The sequence below is a fragment of the Lissotriton vulgaris genome, chromosome 1_1 (assembly GCF_964263255.1).
Source record: "Lissotriton vulgaris chromosome 1_1, aLisVul1.2, whole genome shotgun sequence".
NCBI lineage: Eukaryota > Metazoa > Chordata > Amphibia > Caudata > Salamandridae > Lissotriton > Lissotriton vulgaris.
The window spans coordinates 994232476-994254447 of record NC_141685.1 but is presented as its reverse complement, the minus strand read 5'-3'; the positions used below and the strand labels follow the sequence as shown (position 1 = coordinate 994254447).

At 44.6% G+C, this 21972-nt stretch overlaps 1 protein-coding gene across 1 annotated transcript in view; it reads right to left on the bottom strand.

Annotated features, from left to right (window-relative positions):
* LOC147748368 (epoxide hydrolase 3-like) overlaps positions 1-16825 on the bottom strand; it is a 123107-nt gene extending 106282 nt beyond the window's left edge. Inside the window, exons 1-2 of the mRNA XM_086960863.1 lie at positions 16689-16825; positions 9816-10091 (exon numbers count right to left, since the gene is read on the bottom strand). Of these exons, the coding sequence (XP_086816989.1) occupies positions 9816-10058 (243 nt within the window). The 5' untranslated portion in view covers positions 10059-10091; positions 16689-16825. The remainder of the gene's footprint in view (positions 1-9815; positions 10092-16688) is intronic.
* Between the last annotated feature and the right edge of the window lie 5147 nt (positions 16826-21972).

Sequence of the window (21972 nt, the reverse complement as noted above, 5' to 3'; positions counted from 1 at the left end):
TCAGTAGTCTGCTGCTACCTAACAGAGGAGGACGTTGTATTGCATGCTGATCTAGGAACCAGGGGATGCTTTAGCTCACTTTATTAAGGTAAGAGGGACAATCAAATAGATAAAACAGGGGTTTATTAGAACTTTGGGTCTTTTAAAAGAGAATCCTGGGCAAATAATTATGCTAGTTCTTCAATTTTAGCTAATGGGGACCTTTGACTTAATTTACTTTTTGCTTACTTAAATTAAGCAGATTTAACAAAAAGGTTTCCATATACAGAGAGATTGGACTTTAAAAATGAAGTTCTCTTGGGGTCACTTTTTTAATTGAAACCCTGTTTTTCTTCCTCCTTTTTTCTTCTACAATCTATTTAGAGTGCCTAAGCAGGAGGATTAATATACATTTCCCCTACAACAAGCTAACAATAATAGGTAAGATAAACTACCAAGCACATATCTTGATGTTTGGTGGACTTATATTGCAAAAGGTTCTGCCCACAATGGCACCATAGATAGTAATGAGCAGTTATAAAAATGCTTTGCTTAACAATGGCACTATAGATAGGAATAGCATGGGGAAGGAATCCCAGGTCATTGTTCTGTACGCTTAGTTTCCAACAATTCTCATCCCTATCCTCCCTCCTTGTCTTGTTTTAGATAGTCAGACAGAACCTTCATCCCATGCCTACTACCCTGGTTCCAGCTCTATTTGGACTATCATCCATATTTTGATGTAAGTGATGTGCTTTTTGTTCATTGCTTATATGTAAAGAACTTGCTAGCCTACTCTAATGGTTGATTATGACCAGCATGAGAAAAGTATCATGGAAGTATTTATGTCCGTTGCCCTTAGTTCATCGACTAGCTTTTCCTCATAAATCGCAAACGTATTACTTCTGTGGAGCTGTTTTTGAGGAGAATTTCTAAAAAACTTTGTTTGTCCTATAGGAGAATTATATGCACAATATTGAAATACCTTTCTAAGAGTGTATTGGCAGAACGTGACTACAAATAGATATATACCGCCTAATAACAAGAACGGCTCGGACAGACCAGATTCCTCCACAGAGAACTATTTGTTGAACAGGGTAGGTCATAGGTTTCTCTCGCAACCATTCATAGCTATTGGAAGCTTCCGAGTTTCTTAGAGTGTTCTTCGGTTAAGTTGGCTGTCACTTGACCGCTCACTAATGTTTTTCTATCAATCATTTCTAGATGCCCCTTTGAGCACAGTAAAACGTTACAGATATATCCACGTACCCAAATAACCACGCGAGAAGATATAAGGACACTATCTTATCTTTTATTTTGGTATGTTCTTCATTTTAGCGCTACATATTCTTGTTCAACAGTTATTGATTACTCCTTTCTGTTAACTTCTGTATGCTGGGGTTTCCACTTCCTTATAGATATATAGGATGTTCTATAATTCTTAGAGGAGGGTAACAGACGAAAGAGGGATAGACCTATATGGAGAACAATATGCAACAACCCAGAATATGCTGACCTCATTAGAGAATAATTGCAAAATGCTTTCTTTCACTTAATCAAGTCATCTATTTCTAACTATTGTTGGCAATTTGTAAATAATCCTTGCACTAGTTTTTAATCTTGTAGTGTATTGTTTATGAAGCCTGGCATTTTCTATATGAGCATAATTGCTTCTGTTTTTAATGTAAATTTTAATTGTATGTTTTTGTATATTGTCATTTTTTTGTAAACAGCCCTGAAGAAGTCCCAAGAGGACGAAACGCGTCGGCTGTAGCTCCTGTGTGTGTTTTTTCACTCTCAACTGAACTTAATAAAAGAACTCTTAAAGAACACAAGTAACAACTAATGTGATTATTGCTGTTAACCTCATCAAAGTTATCAGTTTTTGCAAATTCTGAAGTGGTGCACCTTGACCTTGTTTAAAGTATTTCATAGTTCATGTTTTGAACCAACATTGTAACGGTGGGTGTTTTTGAAGTGTGCACACATATTGTCCCATGTACTACAGTGTGGGTCTAAATCAGGGGTCTCCAACCTTTACTGTAGTGAGAGCTACTTCTGATCAGTGAAAATCGTCGTGAGCTACTAAAGGCCAAGCAACTCGCGCATTTTTCGGAGACACCTCCCACACCCTCATTCATTGTCTTTAAGCCTAGTTTGTTTGTGCCCATACTGTGGTTTGAACAAGATACATAGACCTATGAAGCTGTTCAAAGCTGTCAAAAGACAGAAAAGCATAACATAACTGTATATCTGTCTCACACCTCATTCAACACACTTTTCCGCACTGTGTCCCATAACATGATAACGATAACTGCATCTTGGTGTTAATCAGGCAAGACAAGGAATTACTTCCAACATAGGATCACAAACCAAAGAAAACACTTTGAACCACCTACCCTACACTTTCCATAGCTTGCTAACCATGTAGGTAAGTGCTTCAGTGCCTCACATTAGTAAGTGCTATTACAATGCTGCAACAGAAGGCTTCCCCTTTCTTCATTATCAAAAAAAAGTAAAGCAAAGGGAGAAAAGTTATGTTAGTAATTATACATATGGTTTTCTTTCATGGCCGGGCCTTGGCAGACTACTGGAACAACAAATGGAAGATATTTGGAAAGGTGACTTTCATTATAGAGCACTTCACTGAGTTCTATAACGCATGCGTTAACGCTGCAAAGTCAATTTTCAGAAAATGCATAGTTCTGCAATGTTGAGCAATAGACTGTCTGCTAAGCTTTGCACTCGCTGCACAGACTTATTCTACTTCCAGTAATAATATAATAGCATTAAACAGATGGCAATGTCCCTGAGCACATCCCTCAATAAACAGAAAGTTCCATGATTAACTACTCTAATATACAGATCAAATGTATTCAAACTTACACATCATGAAATTTTCAAAACGCTCTAAACAAGTGAGCATACATTTGTTCCTTAAAACAAATGTTATATTTGATCACACCTCGTGCATGCACACACACTCCAGATATCTGTTGCACTCACCAGCCTGCTTTCCTCCTACATAGGCCATGAGTTTTTAAATCAGGGCAATCAAGTCCTTCATTGAACTTTCTTCTAAAAGCCATATAAAGACAGAACATCAATGGGATCAAAGTGCATGGGTAAAATCAGGTAAGGACTAATAGCCTTGCTCAAAAAAATCCTACGCAAGAAAAAATTGCATCATCCCATACTCATCCTCAGCTGCCTTCGCACAAAGGAAGAGTGTGGGAGACAAGAGGCTGGGAGTGACAGGACTGGACAGAGAGGTGAAGAGCCTGCTTTAGGAGGATTGGATCAGTGCATGTAAAGCGCTTTAATTTCAACATGGGCTGACACTGAGCTTTAAAATTGAAAGAAGATATAATAAAGTACAGTGGCAGCCAATGTTAAAATCAAAGGGCCTTGCATGCACTGGGCCGCTTTTATTGACTACAACACAAAGGCAAATTTAAAGCGTGCTGTAGTCAGTGAAAGCAGTTCACAACAGGCAAGCACTTTTGAATTTAACTTTGGCCACCACTGGGGTGGCAGCTCAGTGGCTGCAGGGACCATCGATTTTAAGGTTGGCTGCCACCGTGCTTTGTTACTGAAGGCAGATGTGAAGCGCAGTGGCAGCTGATGTTAAAATCAAAGGCCTGTCACTGAGTAGTTGAGAGGTACTGCGCACTCACGAGTAGCCTCAATGACCAGCAAATGAACACAGAACACTGAGACAGAGACAGAGACATAGAGCTGACCCGCCAGCAGAACGCCTCTAGTAAAGCTGCTCAAGCTGAAATTAGACGTGAGGCTCTTCAGGCAGAAATTGTAGAAAAAACGAAGCAAAGAGAACTGTTACTGTTACGCTCTTATCGTCAGGCACTGCACCGAGAGAGGGATAGAATAGGATGCCTTTTAGCCTTGCTTGTAAAAAGAGAACAGTCACCCACTTGTATAATGACCAGTAGAGACACAGAGGGCGCCATAGTAACCAAACGAGGGAGGGAATTAAGAAAGCCTTTCACACGTACTATAAGACTTTTTAAACTAGCTCAACAAGAGCTATATAATTTAAACAGCCAGAGCGATTTGGATGGAATTCGGTCCAAATGTACTTGTTCAAACAACTGCTCATGTTTTATTTAGATAACTCTAATAACCGCATGCACAGGTATCTATTTTAAAAAAAAAAGAAAGCTCCTCTTGCCCACATACCTGCTGTCTGTCTGCGCATGGAGATCCAATTATGCCTTCAAGGCTGCCGCTCTGGCCGCAAAAATGCACGGGTCACAGGATCATAGAACGGAGACCAAAAGGCGCGCGTAGTGGTTCTCCGAGGGCAGCAAACACTGCCCATGCGCGGGCCGACATCAACCACTTCAGCCCGGCCCAGTTAGGCTCAAATAGCAGCTGCTTCCTACTGAAAAAGGCCCAAAAACAAACAAAACGACAATGATAGCCTCCTAAAGTGGAAGTCCGGCCGCGAGCTACTGAAAGGGCACCTGCGAGCTACCAGTAGCTCGCGATCGACTGGTTGGCGACCCCTGGTCTAAATTAATCTTGGGAGAATATTTGACCAGGTGCTGTTCTGTTGGGAATCCTCCACCGTTGTTCTTTTTCTAAAACTTGTATGCAGTGACTATCTCAATGGGTTTTCCGTTGACATACTATGACCCTATTGTCTGTTTATGATCATCGCCTTTGTTTTTTCCGTATTTATTTTCAATTTGTTTACTTTACATTATTGTGCCAATGCGGTCAGAAGCTGCTGCAGCCCGACCGGGGTTTGGTCTATCAATATCGTATCATCCGCATATTGCATTGAATTTTAGTTCACCCCCATTTTAGGGAGGAAAACTCATGCATCTGTCAAACAAAACGATCACTGCTGTGTGGAGCATATGCATTTTTTTGTGGAAGTACACAACTTCTGCCCAATCAAAATATATATACTCTTGGCTCTCAACACGTGGATGGAGCCAAAGTCCTTCTCCTGGTGAGTCTCATATAATTGTCTGGTGATGGCTGCACTGTCAAGCCAAACCATAAAAATCATCATGGCTGTAGGAAGGCAGGTGGAGCTTATCAGGAATGAGCACAGGCGTGCATGTGACCTTCGGGGAGTGCTTGGGGCAGAATGAAACTTCAGGTACAGCATAGGCTGCATGACTGCATATGCCATGCTCTTCCTGTCCTCTCTATTGTTTCTGAGTACTATCACTCTGCATGCTCTACAAACACTCTCCATGATCTTCTATAGCCCAGCATGCAGTGACCTTGGCGGTACAGGCGAAGCATGGCGGTTACATAGCAGGTATGGTTCTGATAGAACGGCTTTTGCATGGACGGCGTGGGGAGAGTGTGCAAAAGTGGGAAAGCATGGGGATTCAGGGAGAGCACAGTGTCTGACAGTATAGCATCAATCCACAAGATCAAAGGACACCTACACAAACACAAATGCACTCTGAAGCATCGATTGCACTAGAGTCTCAGACTCCAGTTCATGAGCTCAGACATCACTAGGGTTGTCTCTCCAGTCGCGATCAAGAGGACACCATGTTTTCAGACCTGCACTTAGCTATTACAAATAAGTGCAATCTTGTGAGTTAGTTCAATTGGGACAACAAAAGCACACCAGGACTACAACTCCCAGACTGCATTAGGCTAGCAAATAAAAGGCCAAACTTGGAAATGTAGTGTATAAACAACATGAATGGGATAGGCAGCAATAAGCCTCCGAGAGGGCATTTCTTACCATAGAACAAACAACCTTTGCTAAAATTATATTCTGTTATCAAAAAAGAAAAGAATGTATTAATCTCAGGATTTAGGTCAAGCTTGATAGCTGTCGAGAGAGCAGTACAATTACACAGGCAGGAGGTGGGATAGCTATCTTCTTAGTGGCATGTGTGGTGTCCCACCCTTACTAAATCCATTCACTGGGTGGTACTCGGGTCCTGGGAGTTTGCCTTTGTCTGTTTCAATGAAAATGACAGTGTTTTCCTCTTAACATTTAAAGTTATTATTTGGCACAGCTACTTCAAACCACCACCTGTGATTTCCGAACAACAAGCAACAAGGGTAAACCTGGTTCCATGACGTGAGCCTTTATGGCTTTGATCCCCAACTTTCACCCAATAACAAGTCACTCTGATTTTTCGAGAAAACCATCTTCAACCATCCATGGCACATTAACAAGAAAGCAAACAAATACAATGGTATTACAGAAACGGTATCAGATACTTGTGTGGCCACTACTGTAATACTGAACGCACTGGTGCACACTAAGCCCCAATGCTATCTTTATCTTGAGTGTGTGCGCCCTCATTTGCATGGGTGTGCGGCCCCATGCAAGTGAGGGACTCACTTTACGCCCACGCCATATTATGGACACAGGAGGAGAAACAGTGTGCAATAAAAAGGTGGCCCACTGTAAGTACGACCACAGAGGTCAGCCCTCTAGTGCAGGGCAAGTGGGTCCTGTTGACCCCCTCCCCTGTATCCTTCTGCAGGCGGGTGCTGTCACTCATTGCACTTTTGGGCAGAAGGGTCTCTGACCATTCTTAAAAGAGCAGGTGGGGTGCGGTCCACACAGAGAAACAGAACAGCTTTGAAACAGCTAAATATGCTGTCCAGAGGGCAGCACAATTTTGCAGCTGCCCTAAGGGCAGGGCGATCATAATAGGGGGCCTTGTCCCGGCGTGTCTGTCCGGCACACCTGTTTAAAGGCGTGTCGTTACATAAACGGGGATATTGTGCCCTGCCTATAATATGGGCCCTGGTCACCTCATACAGGAAGGAGACATGTTTATAAATTAGCCTTAGCTCTCCTGTAAATAAGAACAGTCTGGCCTGAACCGCCATGCCAGGCTCCCACTGACCAGGAAAACAAGCACTGTGCACAAGTGCACATACCTGAGCCGCAAGCAGGACTTTCAAGGGGACGGTCCTGGCCGGGTAACTAACTTTAAAACGGGTTCTTTTCGTGCTCAATATTCATGTCTTTGACGTTCCTGACTAAAACACTGATCGATTTTATGACTGTAAAAACCCTTACGATATGCCATATCAACCATGCAATCCTTGTTTTCTGTAGTTATTTTCATGCACCATATATATGACTCTTATATGGTTCATAATTTGGACTGAGTCCCCTCCAAGTGAATTCAAGGTTGGTAGGGCGAGGGGTGGGGAGGGGACTGTTTATGAGAGGGAGCACTTGAGAGCTTTGAAATTGACTTGAAGGCAGTGCGAGTTTCTCAGTGCCAGTCAGTGAGTCATAAAAGTGTGCAGATTGCATGCACATCCAAACCTTGGCCTCTCTGCAGAGCGCACACAGCGATGGTTTCATATGTGCCAACTGGAATTGGGGGAAGGTAGGAGATCTGCAGATGGAGGATTTCAGAAAGATGAGGAAGAAAATGGGTCTTAGCGGCTAAACAGTGAGAGACTGCAGACGAAAGTAATGTGAAGGTGAGAACAGAAGTGACTAAGCCACTCTGAAGACCACTAACATTCCACAGACAGTAGTGTTTTAGTCTTATATTTCCAGAAAATATAACTGTTACAATTGTAATTGTTCACAACAAAATTACTGCTGTGATTCACCGATCTGATATTTGTAGGAAGGGTTGGCAATGCAACAGGACTGGCTTGTTTTAGGCCGGATATATTGCCTAAAAACAAACAGAGGTGCCCCCAAATACTGGTCATGTCACATAAGTGCAGGGTTTTAGTTGACATGTTCTAGGCCACGACTGTATTTATATAGGACATGCCTCTTGGAAAGGATCCCTTGTTCCACTTCTTTTCCCACTCATCTTTTAGAGACATTCACAAACCCACGTGCACTTTTAAACGTGGCACCCACCCTACGCCTCTTCGAAATCCCCGACGCGCGCCCCTATCCAATCCGGCTAGGTGTTTTGTCTGTTTTATTCGGTTTGCCAAAGTGATTTTTTGAACATTTAAGACAAGCCCAGAGCGCATACCATTCGTAGAGGTCGAAGGATGCGTTTGAATAGACTTTTAATAATAAAACGAAACAGCATAGGCCATAATACCCTGCAGCGCATGATGCAAAGGCTTCTCAGGAAAGCTTTGTTGCCATTGGCACGAGACGCTCACGAGCGTGCGCGAGGTCTAGGGGCGGAGGCCCACTGAGGACTGCGTGGAGGCTGCAGCCGGTGCACTGTCAGCGCTTTACGTGTGAAAGCGACAGGAAGGGACAAGGGTCGAGTTTAGATAGCTGGGAGCAGCCCATGGGAGACAACAACCGAAGGCCAGGCAAGACGTGTCGCGAGGCTGTATATTATTTAACTAGCCGAGGCCTCTGACGCTCATCCGTGAGGGATGACCTATCTTAAGTGGCCCGATTGGCCCGAGCCGCCATCAGTCAGGAGACGGGTCTCGTGCAGCCAGGCTGCTCTTCCGGTGGTAGGGAGAAGCCGCTGACGGAGAGCTAGAGGCGGGTGCTAGGGCAGCGATGCGAGAGGGCTGGGGACGAGCTGGCTGTCCAGGGACCAGGAGGCGCGCCGCTCTGTGGGGCTCGCAGGTCGGACCTTACCACTGCCTGGTTGTGGAAGGAGAGTACAGGGAGAGGTGCCACAGCGAGGACGAGAAGGGCACGGTAAGCGTTAATGGGGACAGCTGCAGGCGCGGAGCACCGGGAGATTCCACTCCTAAATATAGGGTGGAGGGGAGCGGGCGAGGGTTATCTATACCGCTGAGGAGGGGTGCTTAGAGGGAAGAGCAGCTACTTGTTACAACGTCTGTGGGCAGGATGTGAAGGGGACATGACGGCTGAATACAAGAAGACAGAGCGTGCCAGGCTTGGAGCGGACATGCACATTACAAAAATGAAAGTGAAGCTTGCGATGACGGAAGGGAGCAGTGCGCATGCGCGTGTTCACGGGCGCGTCCACAGACCACAATCGGCGCGTGCCCCAGTCTGTACCACTTGAGAGGCAAGTGGGTAACAATAGATCTCGCTGGCGACATGCGTCGCCAAGTGCAAGACCTACAAACCTCGCTAAAATAAAAGTAATGTGGTGCTGGAATGTTCAGGATGCAGAAAGGAAAGAAAGTGCTTGATCTCATCAAAGTAGACACAAATAAAGTGTTAGAATATCATGGTGGTAAAAAAGACGTACTACTAAATCAAGATTAAAAAAAGGAAAAGGGTCCTGGTATGGGGGTGATGAAGACAGGAAAGAATCTGCATGTACCTTAATGTATAAATTAAAGTAATGAGTTTGAGCCAAGGCAGTAGACATCAATGAGGGAGCTGGAATATCAGACAAATCTAGTTCCTGCTGCATCAACTCTCTCCCAAAGAGGGTTAAACACTACAAATTTCAGGCATCTTAGTGAGGTCATTAGGGTGAAAAGTAGGGTACAGGAGAGTTTGGGAAAGAAAGTGGATGGAGTTCGGAAACCATGGCTGAGCCGAACAAAACAGCGACATGGGGTTTAAGGAATGGCTGTGGTACAGAGGTGGGCACGGAGAGTTGAAAACAGGAACCAAGAACATAATGGAAACCGGGGCCATGTGGGATGAAGAACGGCACAAAATGGAACAGCAGGTGAAAGAGTGAGGAAGACAAATGGGAACATTTGCCCTAAGCTTCTAAACAAACTAAGAAGTGAACATTTGAGACAGTTTTGAATTCGGAGAATGGAAGTGCTGGATGCAATGCTAATTGTAGCACATATAACCCTGTAATAGTAAGCGGATTATTGTTGCTTGCTGACCCTCTCTTACTTAACAGTTCATTAAACCAAGAAAATTCCACAGAGTGCATCTTAAAAGTATTTCTTCTACCATTCAATAGCTCTTGAAGTGGCCGTACCTTTATCCGGACGTAGCAATGCTGGCCAAACGAGTTGTCTGTGAGGCATTTTGGTGGAGTTTCCCGAGCCTTCCACTGAAATGCCCTTCTGGGCCCTTTCAGTATTATAATCAAGGAGTTGAAGCAAAAGAAGCCAGCTGTTATAAATGATGCTGTGTAGACGATGAGCCAGTAATAAAGGCTGGAGAAAAAGAGCACGATGCGAGTGGGGACCAACAGAATCCATGACAGAAGGTGTGCCATATTCTGGCCATTCAGTGTTGTCTCCCACACGAGCTGTAAAAGATGAGAAATAAAAATCAATGTGACAAACCAATCTACACACACTGTTCTGGAACTCAATCCATCCGGAGGGTAATAATCTCTTGATCTGGAAAACCATGAATTCTTGTGACGCTGTGTAGAGGGGGTGTTGTCTGGCATTATGAAATTCTACGGTATCATTCTACTTTGATGCCATGTGATGTCCGCAGAAAGTCCCTCTCCGACTCGCGAGGCAGAAGGTCCCCCGCCGACTCGCGAGGCAGAAGGTCCCCCGCCGACTCGCGAGGCAGAAGGTCCCCCGCCGACTCGCGAGGCAGAAGGTCCCCCGCCGACTCGCGAGGCAGAAGGTCCCCCGCCGACTCGCGAGGCAGAAGGTCCCCCGCCGACTCGCGAGGCAGAAGGTCCCCCGCCGACTCGCGAGGCAGAAGGTCCCCCGCCGACTCGCGAGGCAGAAGGTCCCCCGCCGACTCGCGAGGCAGAAGGTCCCCCGCCGACTCGCGAGGCAGAAGGTCCCCCGCCGACTCGCGAGGCAGAAGGTCCCCCGCCGACTCGCGAGGCAGAAGGTCCCCCGCCGACTCGCGAGGCAGAAGGTCCCCCGCCGACACGCGAGGCAGAAGGTCCCCCTCCGGCGCGCGAGGCAGAAGGTCCCCCTCCGGCGCGCGAGGCAGAAGGTCCCCCTCCGGCGCGCGAGGCAGAAGGTCCCCCTCCGACGCGCGAGGCAGAAGGTCCCCCTCCGACGCGCGAGGCAGAAGGTCCCCCTCCGACGCGCGAGGCAGAAGGTCCCCCTCCGACGCGCGAGGCAGAAGGCCCCCCCTCCGACTCGCGAGGCAGAAGGCCCCCCCTCCGACTCGCGAGGCAGAAGGCCCCCCCTCCGACTCGCGAGGCAGAAGGCCCCCCCTCCGACTCGCGAGGCAGAAGGCCCCCCCTCCGACTCGCGAGGCAGAAGGTCCCCCTCCGACTCGCGAGGCAGAAGGTCCCCCTCCGACTCGCAAGGCAGAAGGTCCCCCTCCGACTCGCAAGGCAGAAGGTCCCCCTCCGACTCGCGAGGCAGAAGGTTGTTCGATGTCTGCCAAGGCACAAAGCCTCTCTTTCTGCAGAGGCAGAAGGTCCCTCTCTGTCTGCAGAGGCAGAAGGTCCCTCTCTGTTTCATAAGGCAAAAGATAGCTCAGTCGCCAGAGGCAGAAGACTTCCCGTCTCTTGAAGCAGAACAGTCCCCTCTGCATCCATTTAATCAAGTTTCACCCACTAGTTTCCTTTAACATACAGATAAAACCCATGCAGTATTCGCTAGAATGGAACTTGTGTTGTCCTTTACAGGAAGAATGTGTCTCAGCCTTACCAGTCACCAAGAGGCACCAGCCTCACATGTGTCTATCTCAGCTCTAGGTCTTCCATCTGTTCTGAAGCACCAGCCTGACCCGTGCCTATCTCTGTCCTAGCCAAACAAGTGCCTGGCTCAACATGATTACTGATGAATTTGTGCAACTCAAGGGGGTTTCACTCTATTGCTTGAGACAGGTATTCAAGGCTCAAGTCCTAAAAAACAGAAGTGGGGGACTCACCAAGTGTAGAAAGCTGGCTCTTTATGTGATATATCAAAAGTCTGATAGACCATGTACAGAGTCCAGGGGTTCCATTACGAGTGGTCAGGGCTTGCTATCCAATCCCAAAGTGCTCCATTAGGTGGTTGTGTGCAGCCTAAGGCTTCCCAGAGATGAGTGGAAGCCATTTGCAAATACACACAATGTTCAATAACTGACAACACGACTCAAAAAAGGAGATTGACACCAATTTATAAAAATAGCCACTGTCTTCCCGTGTGTTTAGGCATCGGAGAAAAATCGTTCAGGTAAGTACATTTTTAAATATAAATTCTTTTCACTTTAAAAAGTGGACACAGTGTAATTTCTGAGTTCAGCAGTGTCATCCTATGGAAGGAAAAACAAGTTCTGCAACCAGGTACAGCACATCGACTTACAGGACCAATCTCCAGGAGTTAAGGTGAGTGGTGGGCACGGTCTAAGGCAGCAAAAGCAGTACACCACAAGCGGCACAGGGGCGGCCGGGTGTAGGGTGCAAAACAGCGTTGGGAGCCCAATAGGTTTCAATGGGGATCAGTCTCTGTAAAAAGAGGCTGCAGGTTCTGCCTTGGAAGCCAGTCGGGGTGAACCAACAGGAGGGTTTAAGGCTTGCCATGCTCGGGACATAGGGGCGCCTGGGGTCTTCTTTTCCACGGTCCAGGGGCAACAGATGCAGAGGTGTCTTTAGGCATTGACGTGTGTGCAGAGGCTACAGGCGACGTCGGGGAGTCCACGGGGGAAACCATGATGGACTCGAGCTCTGGAGTGTTGGACAACTTTTGTTGGCACTGGTGGCCCACTTCAACTCGGTGTATAAACAAAAAGGAGGACCCCACTCTAGCTTTGTAGAGGACGGTGGGGAAAGTATTTAGGAAAGAAAAACAAACGTCCGGGTTCGTTGGACAGTTTGGATGATGTCTTGTTTTAGTATAGGACTAACGGGTATCCCCTTGCACACCCTGGGGTCATTTATCAATGATAGAGGGGCATGTTTTCCATGAAGAAGGCAAAAGTTACACACTTATTTGTGAAACAAAGAACATACATACATCTATTTCCTTGTGGTAGGAAGATTGTGTCTATGTTATATAATAGAATGTTACGGGGAAATGACAGAACCCAAAGGAGTTGATTCAGTTATCTGTAGTCAATCTTAAGTATTTACTTGCAACAAAATGGACAATTTATTAAGCAAATTATTAAACAAATTAATTAAAATAAACGTTTTTTTCTGATTAAGAACATATCACTACTTTGGTTTGGTAACAAAATACAGGTTTTATTACACAATACAATATATAAAAAAGAATACATTAAAAACCATTACACAATGAACATGATCATTACAATGTTATTAAAATACAATAAAAATACAATAAAAAGGTCACAGAATCAAAAGGTCCTTTTGATTCTGTGACCTTTTTATTGTATTTTAATAACATTGTAATGATCATGTAGATGTATGTATGTTCTTTGTTTCACAAATAAGTGTGTAACTTTTGCCTTCTTCATGGAAAACATGCCCCTCTATCATTGATAAATGACCCCAGGGTGTGCAAGGGGATACCCGTTAGTCCTATACTAAAACAAGACATCATCCAAACTGTCCAACGAACCCGGACGTTTGTTTTTCTTTCCTAAACCACTTCAACTCGGGCCGTAGGGGACAGGTGCAATGGTGGCTTTGAGTGTTGGGTTTTGGCGGTTCCCGAGGCTTCAGAGTCTTCTCTTAGGTGTTTCTGCAGGATACATGAAACAGTTCTGCGGGAGGTCTTGGTTTTTATTGAACGCAGGCAGTCCTTCCAGGTTTTGGAGACCCAGGACGAATGGAAGGCTGGCAGAAACCAGTCAGCGGGTACACCAGAGGTTGGTGGGTTTTCAGAGTGCGCCTCTAAGGTACCCTCTGGGTGCATGTATTGGTAAATCTAACTCTGGCATCAGTGTGGTTTATCAGTACGAGATGTTTGATATCAAACATCCCTATTTTCAGTGAAGCCATCATATAGCTGGGGAACTTATTTTCATCAGTGTTCAGCACATATTTTAAAATGGCTTCCCTGGTCACTTGTACTGGCAGCAATAGGACTGACCAGAACAGGGGCATATCTGCTCATGCAGGTATGCCCTCACATGTAATATTCAGCACCCTGCTTTGGGGCTAGTAGGCCTGCTGTAGGGGGGACTTACAAATATTACATGCAGTGGTAGGGGACATGACACACAGAGATGTGTGGCATGTCATGTTTGCACTTTGGTCTGCACCAAGACATGCTGCCTGCAACAGCAGCCCTGCATGTGCTTTATGAGGGTGGCACAAATTGTGCCGTGACCCTTACAGACCCTCTTTAGTACCTCAAGCCCTAGGTACTAGCGGACCACTTACTAGGGACTTACAGAGGGTGCTAAAGGCTTTGCCAATTGTGGGAAACAATTGAACAGTTTTAGGAAAGAGTTCTGGCACTGGGGACCTGGTTAACGGGAACAGAGTTCACTTTCAGTTGAAATCACAGCATTTACTGGAGGTGACCATGTCAAAAAGGGGCACTTTCCTACACCAAATTAGGCAGAATGAGTGTGACATCACAGTGTGTGACATCGCATGTGGAATCACAGAAAGTAGCATCAGATCTTAAGACCTTACATATGTTTAGCATGTCTAGCATGAGTACATTTAAGTGCATTTAACAAATTTGATTTTTCATTAGGGCTGTGCCAAAGTATTGATGCAACCCCGAGGCAAAATCTGGGCCTCAACTTATACATTTTTTAAGCCTGCCACAAAGAGTAAAAAGGAAAAACGTGGCAGTAAATCTGTTCTGCTTCATTGGTTGCAATGTCTGATTTATAAAAATATCTTATGGGGTTAAGGCACCTGCAGCTTAGATCTTTGTGTGCCAGCTAAAACTCAGGGAATAATAATAATGGTAGCATAACTCTGGAGGATACCGTATTTGATGGAGAGATCTATGTTTTCCGTAGTCCTCGTTTTAAATCAAAGCAGCATAAAGGGTTAAAATGTCTCCTGCAAAGCACATTATGTAACAGGCAGATAACAGAAAGGTAAGTGGGTTACTGCTTTGAATACAGAGATCCGTTTGTAGCTAGCAGTTCACACATTGTAATCGTTATAATAGAGCACAGTAAGGTATGAATGACTAGTGGCTCCTACACCATGTAACCCTCATGGTCTTATGTACCACATATGTTCCATTGATGTACACACATATGGCTTATTGTCAATGTACAATCTATGTGTGTGATGTAAAGCGCTCTGACACCCTGCATTGGAATGAGTAGTGCTAAAGCTCTATAAAAGAAATAAAATAGTGATATTTAAATTGTTATTTGTGTAAATACTGTAAACACAACTGAGAATCTTACAGTGTATGCATATCTCTTATATACAGGGACTGAACAAAGTCATAAGCATTTCTCTCTTAAATCCCTGTGGAGTGATAAGACATGAGCCATTGTTTCCCCTCCACTGCATCTAGGTGTGAGGCTCCCGGTTGCTCCCAGCCAGGATACTCCAACAAAAAGAGGACTAATGGCCCCTTAACTCCAGCCTTTTTTATGGCCAAAACTGGAATCTCATGAGGCCATTCCCCGCCTGCATGTTGCTGTTCGGAACAAAAGCAGTCAACGCTAAAAGTGTCCCAGTGTCAGAAATTACACAGAGACGAGTTCAGCATATTTCTATCAATTCCAGGAGAAGTAGGAAAAGAACGTGGCACTCCGCTGAAAGTGGTCAACTTTGCAGCAGGGTAGACGGCATCTACCCTCGACTCTAGCCCTGGAGGTAGTGGATGCCTTGGTGGTAGACCTGGCAACTATTAAACTATTACAAAAGCAACTCCAGGCAATTCTAATCCAGCTAGGATGGAAGCAAACACTACCAGGTTAAAGAAGCCTTCCCTATTCAGGAGATTTTGTTTCAAAGAAAAAACCATCACTCCTCTCAGAATTTTGATTCAGAAATAGGCCATGAATGGGGCTTTTCTCTCTGGTGCAAAATACATAGTCTGGTATTCAAGCACCTTATCACTGAGCCTGCCATTCAGGAGGAGGGGTCAGACGACAAGGACTGATTGTTCGAGCCGGACACCCCATTCCAAAGAATGTTTCCACAACAAGGTGGCAAAAACAGAACCACTGGTATTATATGATTCTGTGGCGTTTTTCGTATAAATATGGATTTGCCACATACTCCATTATCTGCTGTATAATTTTCAAATTTTAACCAAAAATAATTCTAGTTCAAAGAGATCAAAAGTAACTAAAAATAATAAAAAGCACCTGCACGTGCTGCCACGCAGCAGTGGAAGTCCATTGGCAAAAGCTGAATGGTAATCTTTCCGAAGCTTATAGCTATATTTGCATATTAAATAGGTACTAATGAAATTAAACCTGTGCTAAATTTGGTGTTAACATTGGGGAAAAAATGTACAAATAATTAAGTAATAGTATCACAAAATGTACAGCATTATAAGCATTTCCTCCCGAATAATTTAGCCAACCATGTCACTAAATTTGGTCCTCTCCTAACCCATAATTCCATTGGCGCTAAATATATCCAAGGCAGAAATTGGGAGCCTCTTGCCAGAGAGGTCCGAAACAACACCAACCACTCCGTTTGGTATCAAAGGACACTCTGGTATAGAAAAGTGTATGCTCCTTCAGATAGGCACTTCATTAAAATATTCTAAGCCGCATAGCAATTAGGGGAGAGTGTGACCCCAGAATGCTTTCAATTTGGAACATAATATATGAAAGTGCGAAATGGCAGGCAGAGTACTGTATATGTACTATCACCATACAGCCCTGTACCACTTACACAGTACAACGTATGTTGCCACAGCCTCACAACTTTTTTTGGGGAACATAAGTCTTATTATTCCATCTCTTAACACTAGGAAATGATGTTGTTTCAAATGGCTAAATATGTCCATTTCTAATAATCTTGGTGTAAATCGTTTTCACACCAACGACATAAAATGGCTATTAACATGGATATAATAATCATACATACCTGTGGCGTACCTCGGGCTGCCGAATACACAATCACTTCTGTTTAACCTCGATTCCAAAGTTCTTTAAAGACGGAAGACGAGGACAGCCAATCAAGGACCAGCACTGCAGTTACTGGCAAGCAAGGGGTGGTTTGGAGAAGACTGTTGCAAAGCCCACTGGTCAAAATGAAAACCCATCCGTCTACCACCTCGGAAGTGCGTACCTCGCGACCCGGAAGTAACTGCCTAGCAGCCGTCGGTCTCAGTAACGTTCTTCTTGGCGTAGTTAGGTTTGGAGTAGAGGTCGAGGATTAAAATATTAAAATCTAGTAATGCGCGTCAAAGAAGGTGCTCTTCTGAAGCGCCGTCCGACTGACTGGCTGCTTAGGAGTAGGACGGGCTGGGGGAGTCTAATTGAGGGGGACGCTATTAGGAACGTGGGACGGGTTGTTCAGCACCGGCCGTTATAATAGCAAGCATTTTTTTGCAGTTTTATGAAGCGCGAACTTGGCCCCAGGATATTAGAGCGCCTTAAATGAGCACTTGGTTACATTACACGAGGTCGGATTAATTTTTAGTTCTCGGTTATAGAAAAAACAAGCATTGGCATAGCCAATAGGTCTCGCCTTTGGAACCTTATAAGTATTTAGTTATGCAGTACAATATCCTTGATGCAACAACATCAACTGTTGCATGGCTAAACGCTTATAAGGTCCTAAAGGCGATACCTATTTGGCTATGCCAATACTTGTTTTGTGCAAGTTTGGGGCGTACCCAAGCACTGATTACACAGGCTGGGGAAAGAATAGGCAAACGCGTGGCAATAAACTGGTCACTCACGGCCAATTATCACAGCTCAAGAGGAAAAACTAAATCACCAGGAGGAGATGAAAGACACCAGGTTGCAGCCATCGCTGGCTGCAACCGGGCTTTCTCTTTTTAGCCAATATTGCGTACATCTGCGCGAAATGTTGGCAAACAAAAAAGAAAACCACAATAAATAGGGAGGCCAGGAAACGGAGAGCCGAATTCCGATGGAACAGGGTAATCATGGGAATTGGGAACTACCGGTATGTGGGTGTAGGAGATCTCTCTATTGAACATAGGGCGGGGAAACATCAGCCATAACCTCACAGGGAGGTTGCATGCATCAGCAGCGAAAGCAGTGCAAGAAAAGGACAGCCTTTCTTCAAGTGACTGGGAAACTAGTACTATAGATGGGATATTTCCGTTTGTACCTTGATCAGACATATTACTCCCCAGAAGACCCACACTAGGAAGGTTGATATACAGTCACAGGTTGTAAGGGCCCAAGATATTTTACTCCTAAGCGGTAACTCTACCAGACCTGACACAGGTTAGGCGGTGTGGACTGGTTCAAGACCCAAAGCGTTACTGCAAACTACCATGAAGAAATGATAAACTGTACACTCATCGGACTAGAATGGATGGTCTAATTAAGTCTGCTGGGTTGCTGAACTGCTCATGATCACAGATTTTAATCTCAATGGGTCCACTCAGCCTTTCATCCTTCAGAGGTCAATAAAATTAGTACCACTGAGAAGGGATAACAATACACGTGTAGCCTGCGCCAAAAAGCCCCAAGGGTTGATTTGTGCTCTTTACAAATGCATGTTTTGTAAGACCCACTCGTCTCTGGGCCCTTCAGGAAATACCTCTTTATAAATAACACACGCATTTCAAAACACACACCAACACTAGTGTGGTTCAGGAACAAATTCCTAACGGAGAACCTGCTCTAGAGAATCGCAAGCAGTCAAATGTTTTCCGAAAATTCACGGAGGCAAAGTAATAGCCAGCTGCTGTGTTATTCAGCTATCCAGTAGAGTAACATAGCATATGGTTTACAGAGTTAAATGAATAGTATGCTAGCTAAAGTTTTACACAAATATTATGCAGCAGCAATGAATAATTTACCTTCAGATGCTGCAAGTCACAGTGTGTGCCATAATTTGTCGAGGTTACAAACATGCAGTTATACACAGGGGTTAAAACAATTTAAAACTATTTGTGAAGTGTTGTGTTCAGTGGTGCAATCATTACGTTATCAATTAAGCTGAGAGTACAGCAGTGTGATCGAACCGCGTAAAAACTACCAGTTACCGGCTTAATTGCTGCTGCTAAGCCAATATGAGACTGGCAGGGGGAGAGTGAGAGTGAAAGGGAGTGGACAAGAAACAAAGAGCAGAGTAGACAGACCGTAACAGCTAAAGACAATCGGAGACTGGCAGGGGAACCCCATGGCGAGAGGCAGGGACAGACAGAAAGTAAGAGCGAAAGAGAGTGTGCGAGAGGCAAAGAGGGGAGGAGACAGGCAGTGTAAACAAAAGTAAGAGAGAGAGAAAGAGAGTGGCAGAGAAAGAAGTAAAGAGAGCACGCGCGAGATGCAGAAATCCAAAGCCTCAGAAGAGAAACAAAGGTGAGAAGAAAGAGTGAGAGGCAGACAAATAGAGCCAAAGACCAATAGAGTGCGAGAGACGACCACATAGTGCTGAAGAGTAAGAGAGACCTGGGAAAATAAGGAAAGTGCGCGAGACGAATAAAGCAAGGCAGAGAGGTCTAAAGAGAGAATGAAAAATTGTCTAGCAAACGCGACAAAGAATTTTCAATTCTATTAAGGACACAGAGGCGAGGATTATGCTTCTATTCACTTTACTGACATAAACAGCAGCCAATAAAAAAACTTTAAACTGGCATGACCCCGGAAGGACAACCCCCTCCAACAGTATGCACCAATCACTAACAAGTCCAATATATAACTGTCCATGTTTATCCATACGACCTCCTCTTTCTTTGCGAATACATCATCAGTCCAACGAGACCGGAGGCCAACGTGGCAACCATCGCATCCATCGTCGAGGAAGGCACCTCCTGTACCACGTCCCACAGTTCCAGATCATAGACTGTTCATCTCATGTCTGCTTGTGCTGATCTCCTGAAACAAGAACATAAGTCGTAATGGCCCAAACTTGGAAATACAACAAGCCATAACATTCATTCGGGTGGGTACAATAAATCACAAACCATACAATAATGCATGAAATACAGTTCTGCAAGCCCGGGTGGGATAATCCTCGCCTCCGTGTCCTTAATAGAATTGAAAATTCTTTGTCACGTTTGCTAGACAATTTTTCATTCTATGTCAGTCCACGGAGGCTCAGATTATGCTAGTTTAAAGTTTCTCCACCACCACCGAGGCCACATCCACAATAGGCTTATGATAAAACACTTTAAAGGTGGAGTCAGATGACCAATCTGCCGCAGTCATGATATCCTGAAGCCGAGAACCGGCACCAAAAGATTTTGAGGCCATAGCCCCCCTCACAGAATGAGCCCCAAATTTAGAGGTATCAATACCCGCCAGGTTCAACAACCAGGTAACCCACCTGGCCAGAGTCGCACTGGTGACTGGGCGGAAAGGTCTCTGCAATGAAATCAACAATTGACCAAAACCAGATCTAAATTCTCTAGTACAATCCTCATATACCTTCAGACATTTGACCACACATAATTTACTATGATGAGGAAATGCAGGATAAGCAATACATTTTGTATGTGTTTTTGTACGCCTAGAGATTGTAAAAGAAACTCCTGTGGGAGTGAATACTCTACCTGACAAATCCAAGGCCCGAATATCCGACACTCGCCTGCATGAGATCAAGCAGAGTAGAAGTGTAAGCTTAGCTGAGAGTTGTTTGCGAGACAGACCCTCATTAGCTGGCCAGGCCGCCAAAAAACGTAGTAACTTCAACAGTGGTTCTTTCGGGTATCTGAACAATTGCTTTGAATCATATGCATGCCTTCAGCAGTAATCAAAACATAGCTTCAATTCATATGCTACATTAATTATCTTTAAAGTGCAAAACCAAACACAAGAAAAAGGGTCAGAGTGATTTTTAATTAAACAGTTATTTTTTCTTTTCTTTTTAGTTTCCAACTGACACCTTCCGTAAGAACATAAAAAGCAATTTTTACTTTTTTCACAAAATACAAAATGCGGCGCAACAATTCAAATCAGTGTAAGAAGTGACTTAGCGTGAAATATTGTGACATTGTGACATATATAAGTGAAGGTCTATGTACAAGTGAATGAGTGATTATGAGGAAGAGGGGAGAGGTTATAAAAGGCCAATTCCTATCTCGTTAATACTCGAGACCAACACGCTATTCCAATTAGCTATGATGTGTTGGACACGGTAAGTTGGTCCTTTGGTGGTTCTGTCGACGTTTCGACCCTGTGGACACCTTATTTATGGGTCACTGGCGGGTCTCCTTCAGGACGGGGACTGGGAAAGGATTATTGCGCCTGTTGGTTTAAAAAGGATAAAACCATCAGGTTTGGGTTTTGCACAAGGAATTATTATTGGAAGACGTTGTTACAATTTATTGCCAGGTCTTCATCGAGCAGACATCCTTATATTCTACTTTGTGCGGGTGTCTTCAGCAATCTTGAATCTAAATAATCAAACAATTGGTATTATTGGACTAATTACTCCACATTAACCATATTAGGAATTGGATCAAACCTCACGAGTGTATTACACTCACCTATTAAGGATATCCTGTGGCATTAATCAAGGATATTTCTATTTGTAGGATGGCTTTTCTCTCTAATCACCACGATCGTTGTGCATTATTTTCTACAATCTGCAAATTAATTTTGTTTGCAAAGTATTAGTAGAGTTTTTTGTAAAAAAAGGGTCATTGGGAGAGTCTAAACATGGTTAATCACCCCACTATATTCTCTTGGCAGCACTCACCATTTGTATACGTGTGTTTCCATATTGCTGTCTGCCATCATTATGCCATCTCACATTCAATGTGGGATTTCTGTAATATTAAAAACGGAAAAGTCCGTCAAATCACGTGACCACACAGACAGAATTAGAATCTGTGTAGGTCTGCAGATTGCCGCCCAGTCCCTCTGAAACAGATGAATTTAAATAGTTTGTAACCCCTGATGTACTTGGAATCTCATTATCGTGGGGCCTCACCAGCGATAGGTCTGCCTCCTTGTAGATATCTCCCCATGTGAATCCGGTTGATAGAACCTGACCCGGGATGTGCCCTGCGCTGACCTCCCCTGCCCCCATCTCCTTGGGCGATCCCAATTCTGTTGTCTCCCCCCGCCTCTGTTTCCTCTGGAGGGACCTTCCCCTAAAAAAGGATTCTGTGCCTGATAATCTGAGTTACTAGTAGAGGGTTGGTTGATGTCTGAATCAGAGCCACTCCCTGCGGATAAATTAGAGAATGTATGGAACCTACGTGGTCCCTGTCTTCCCC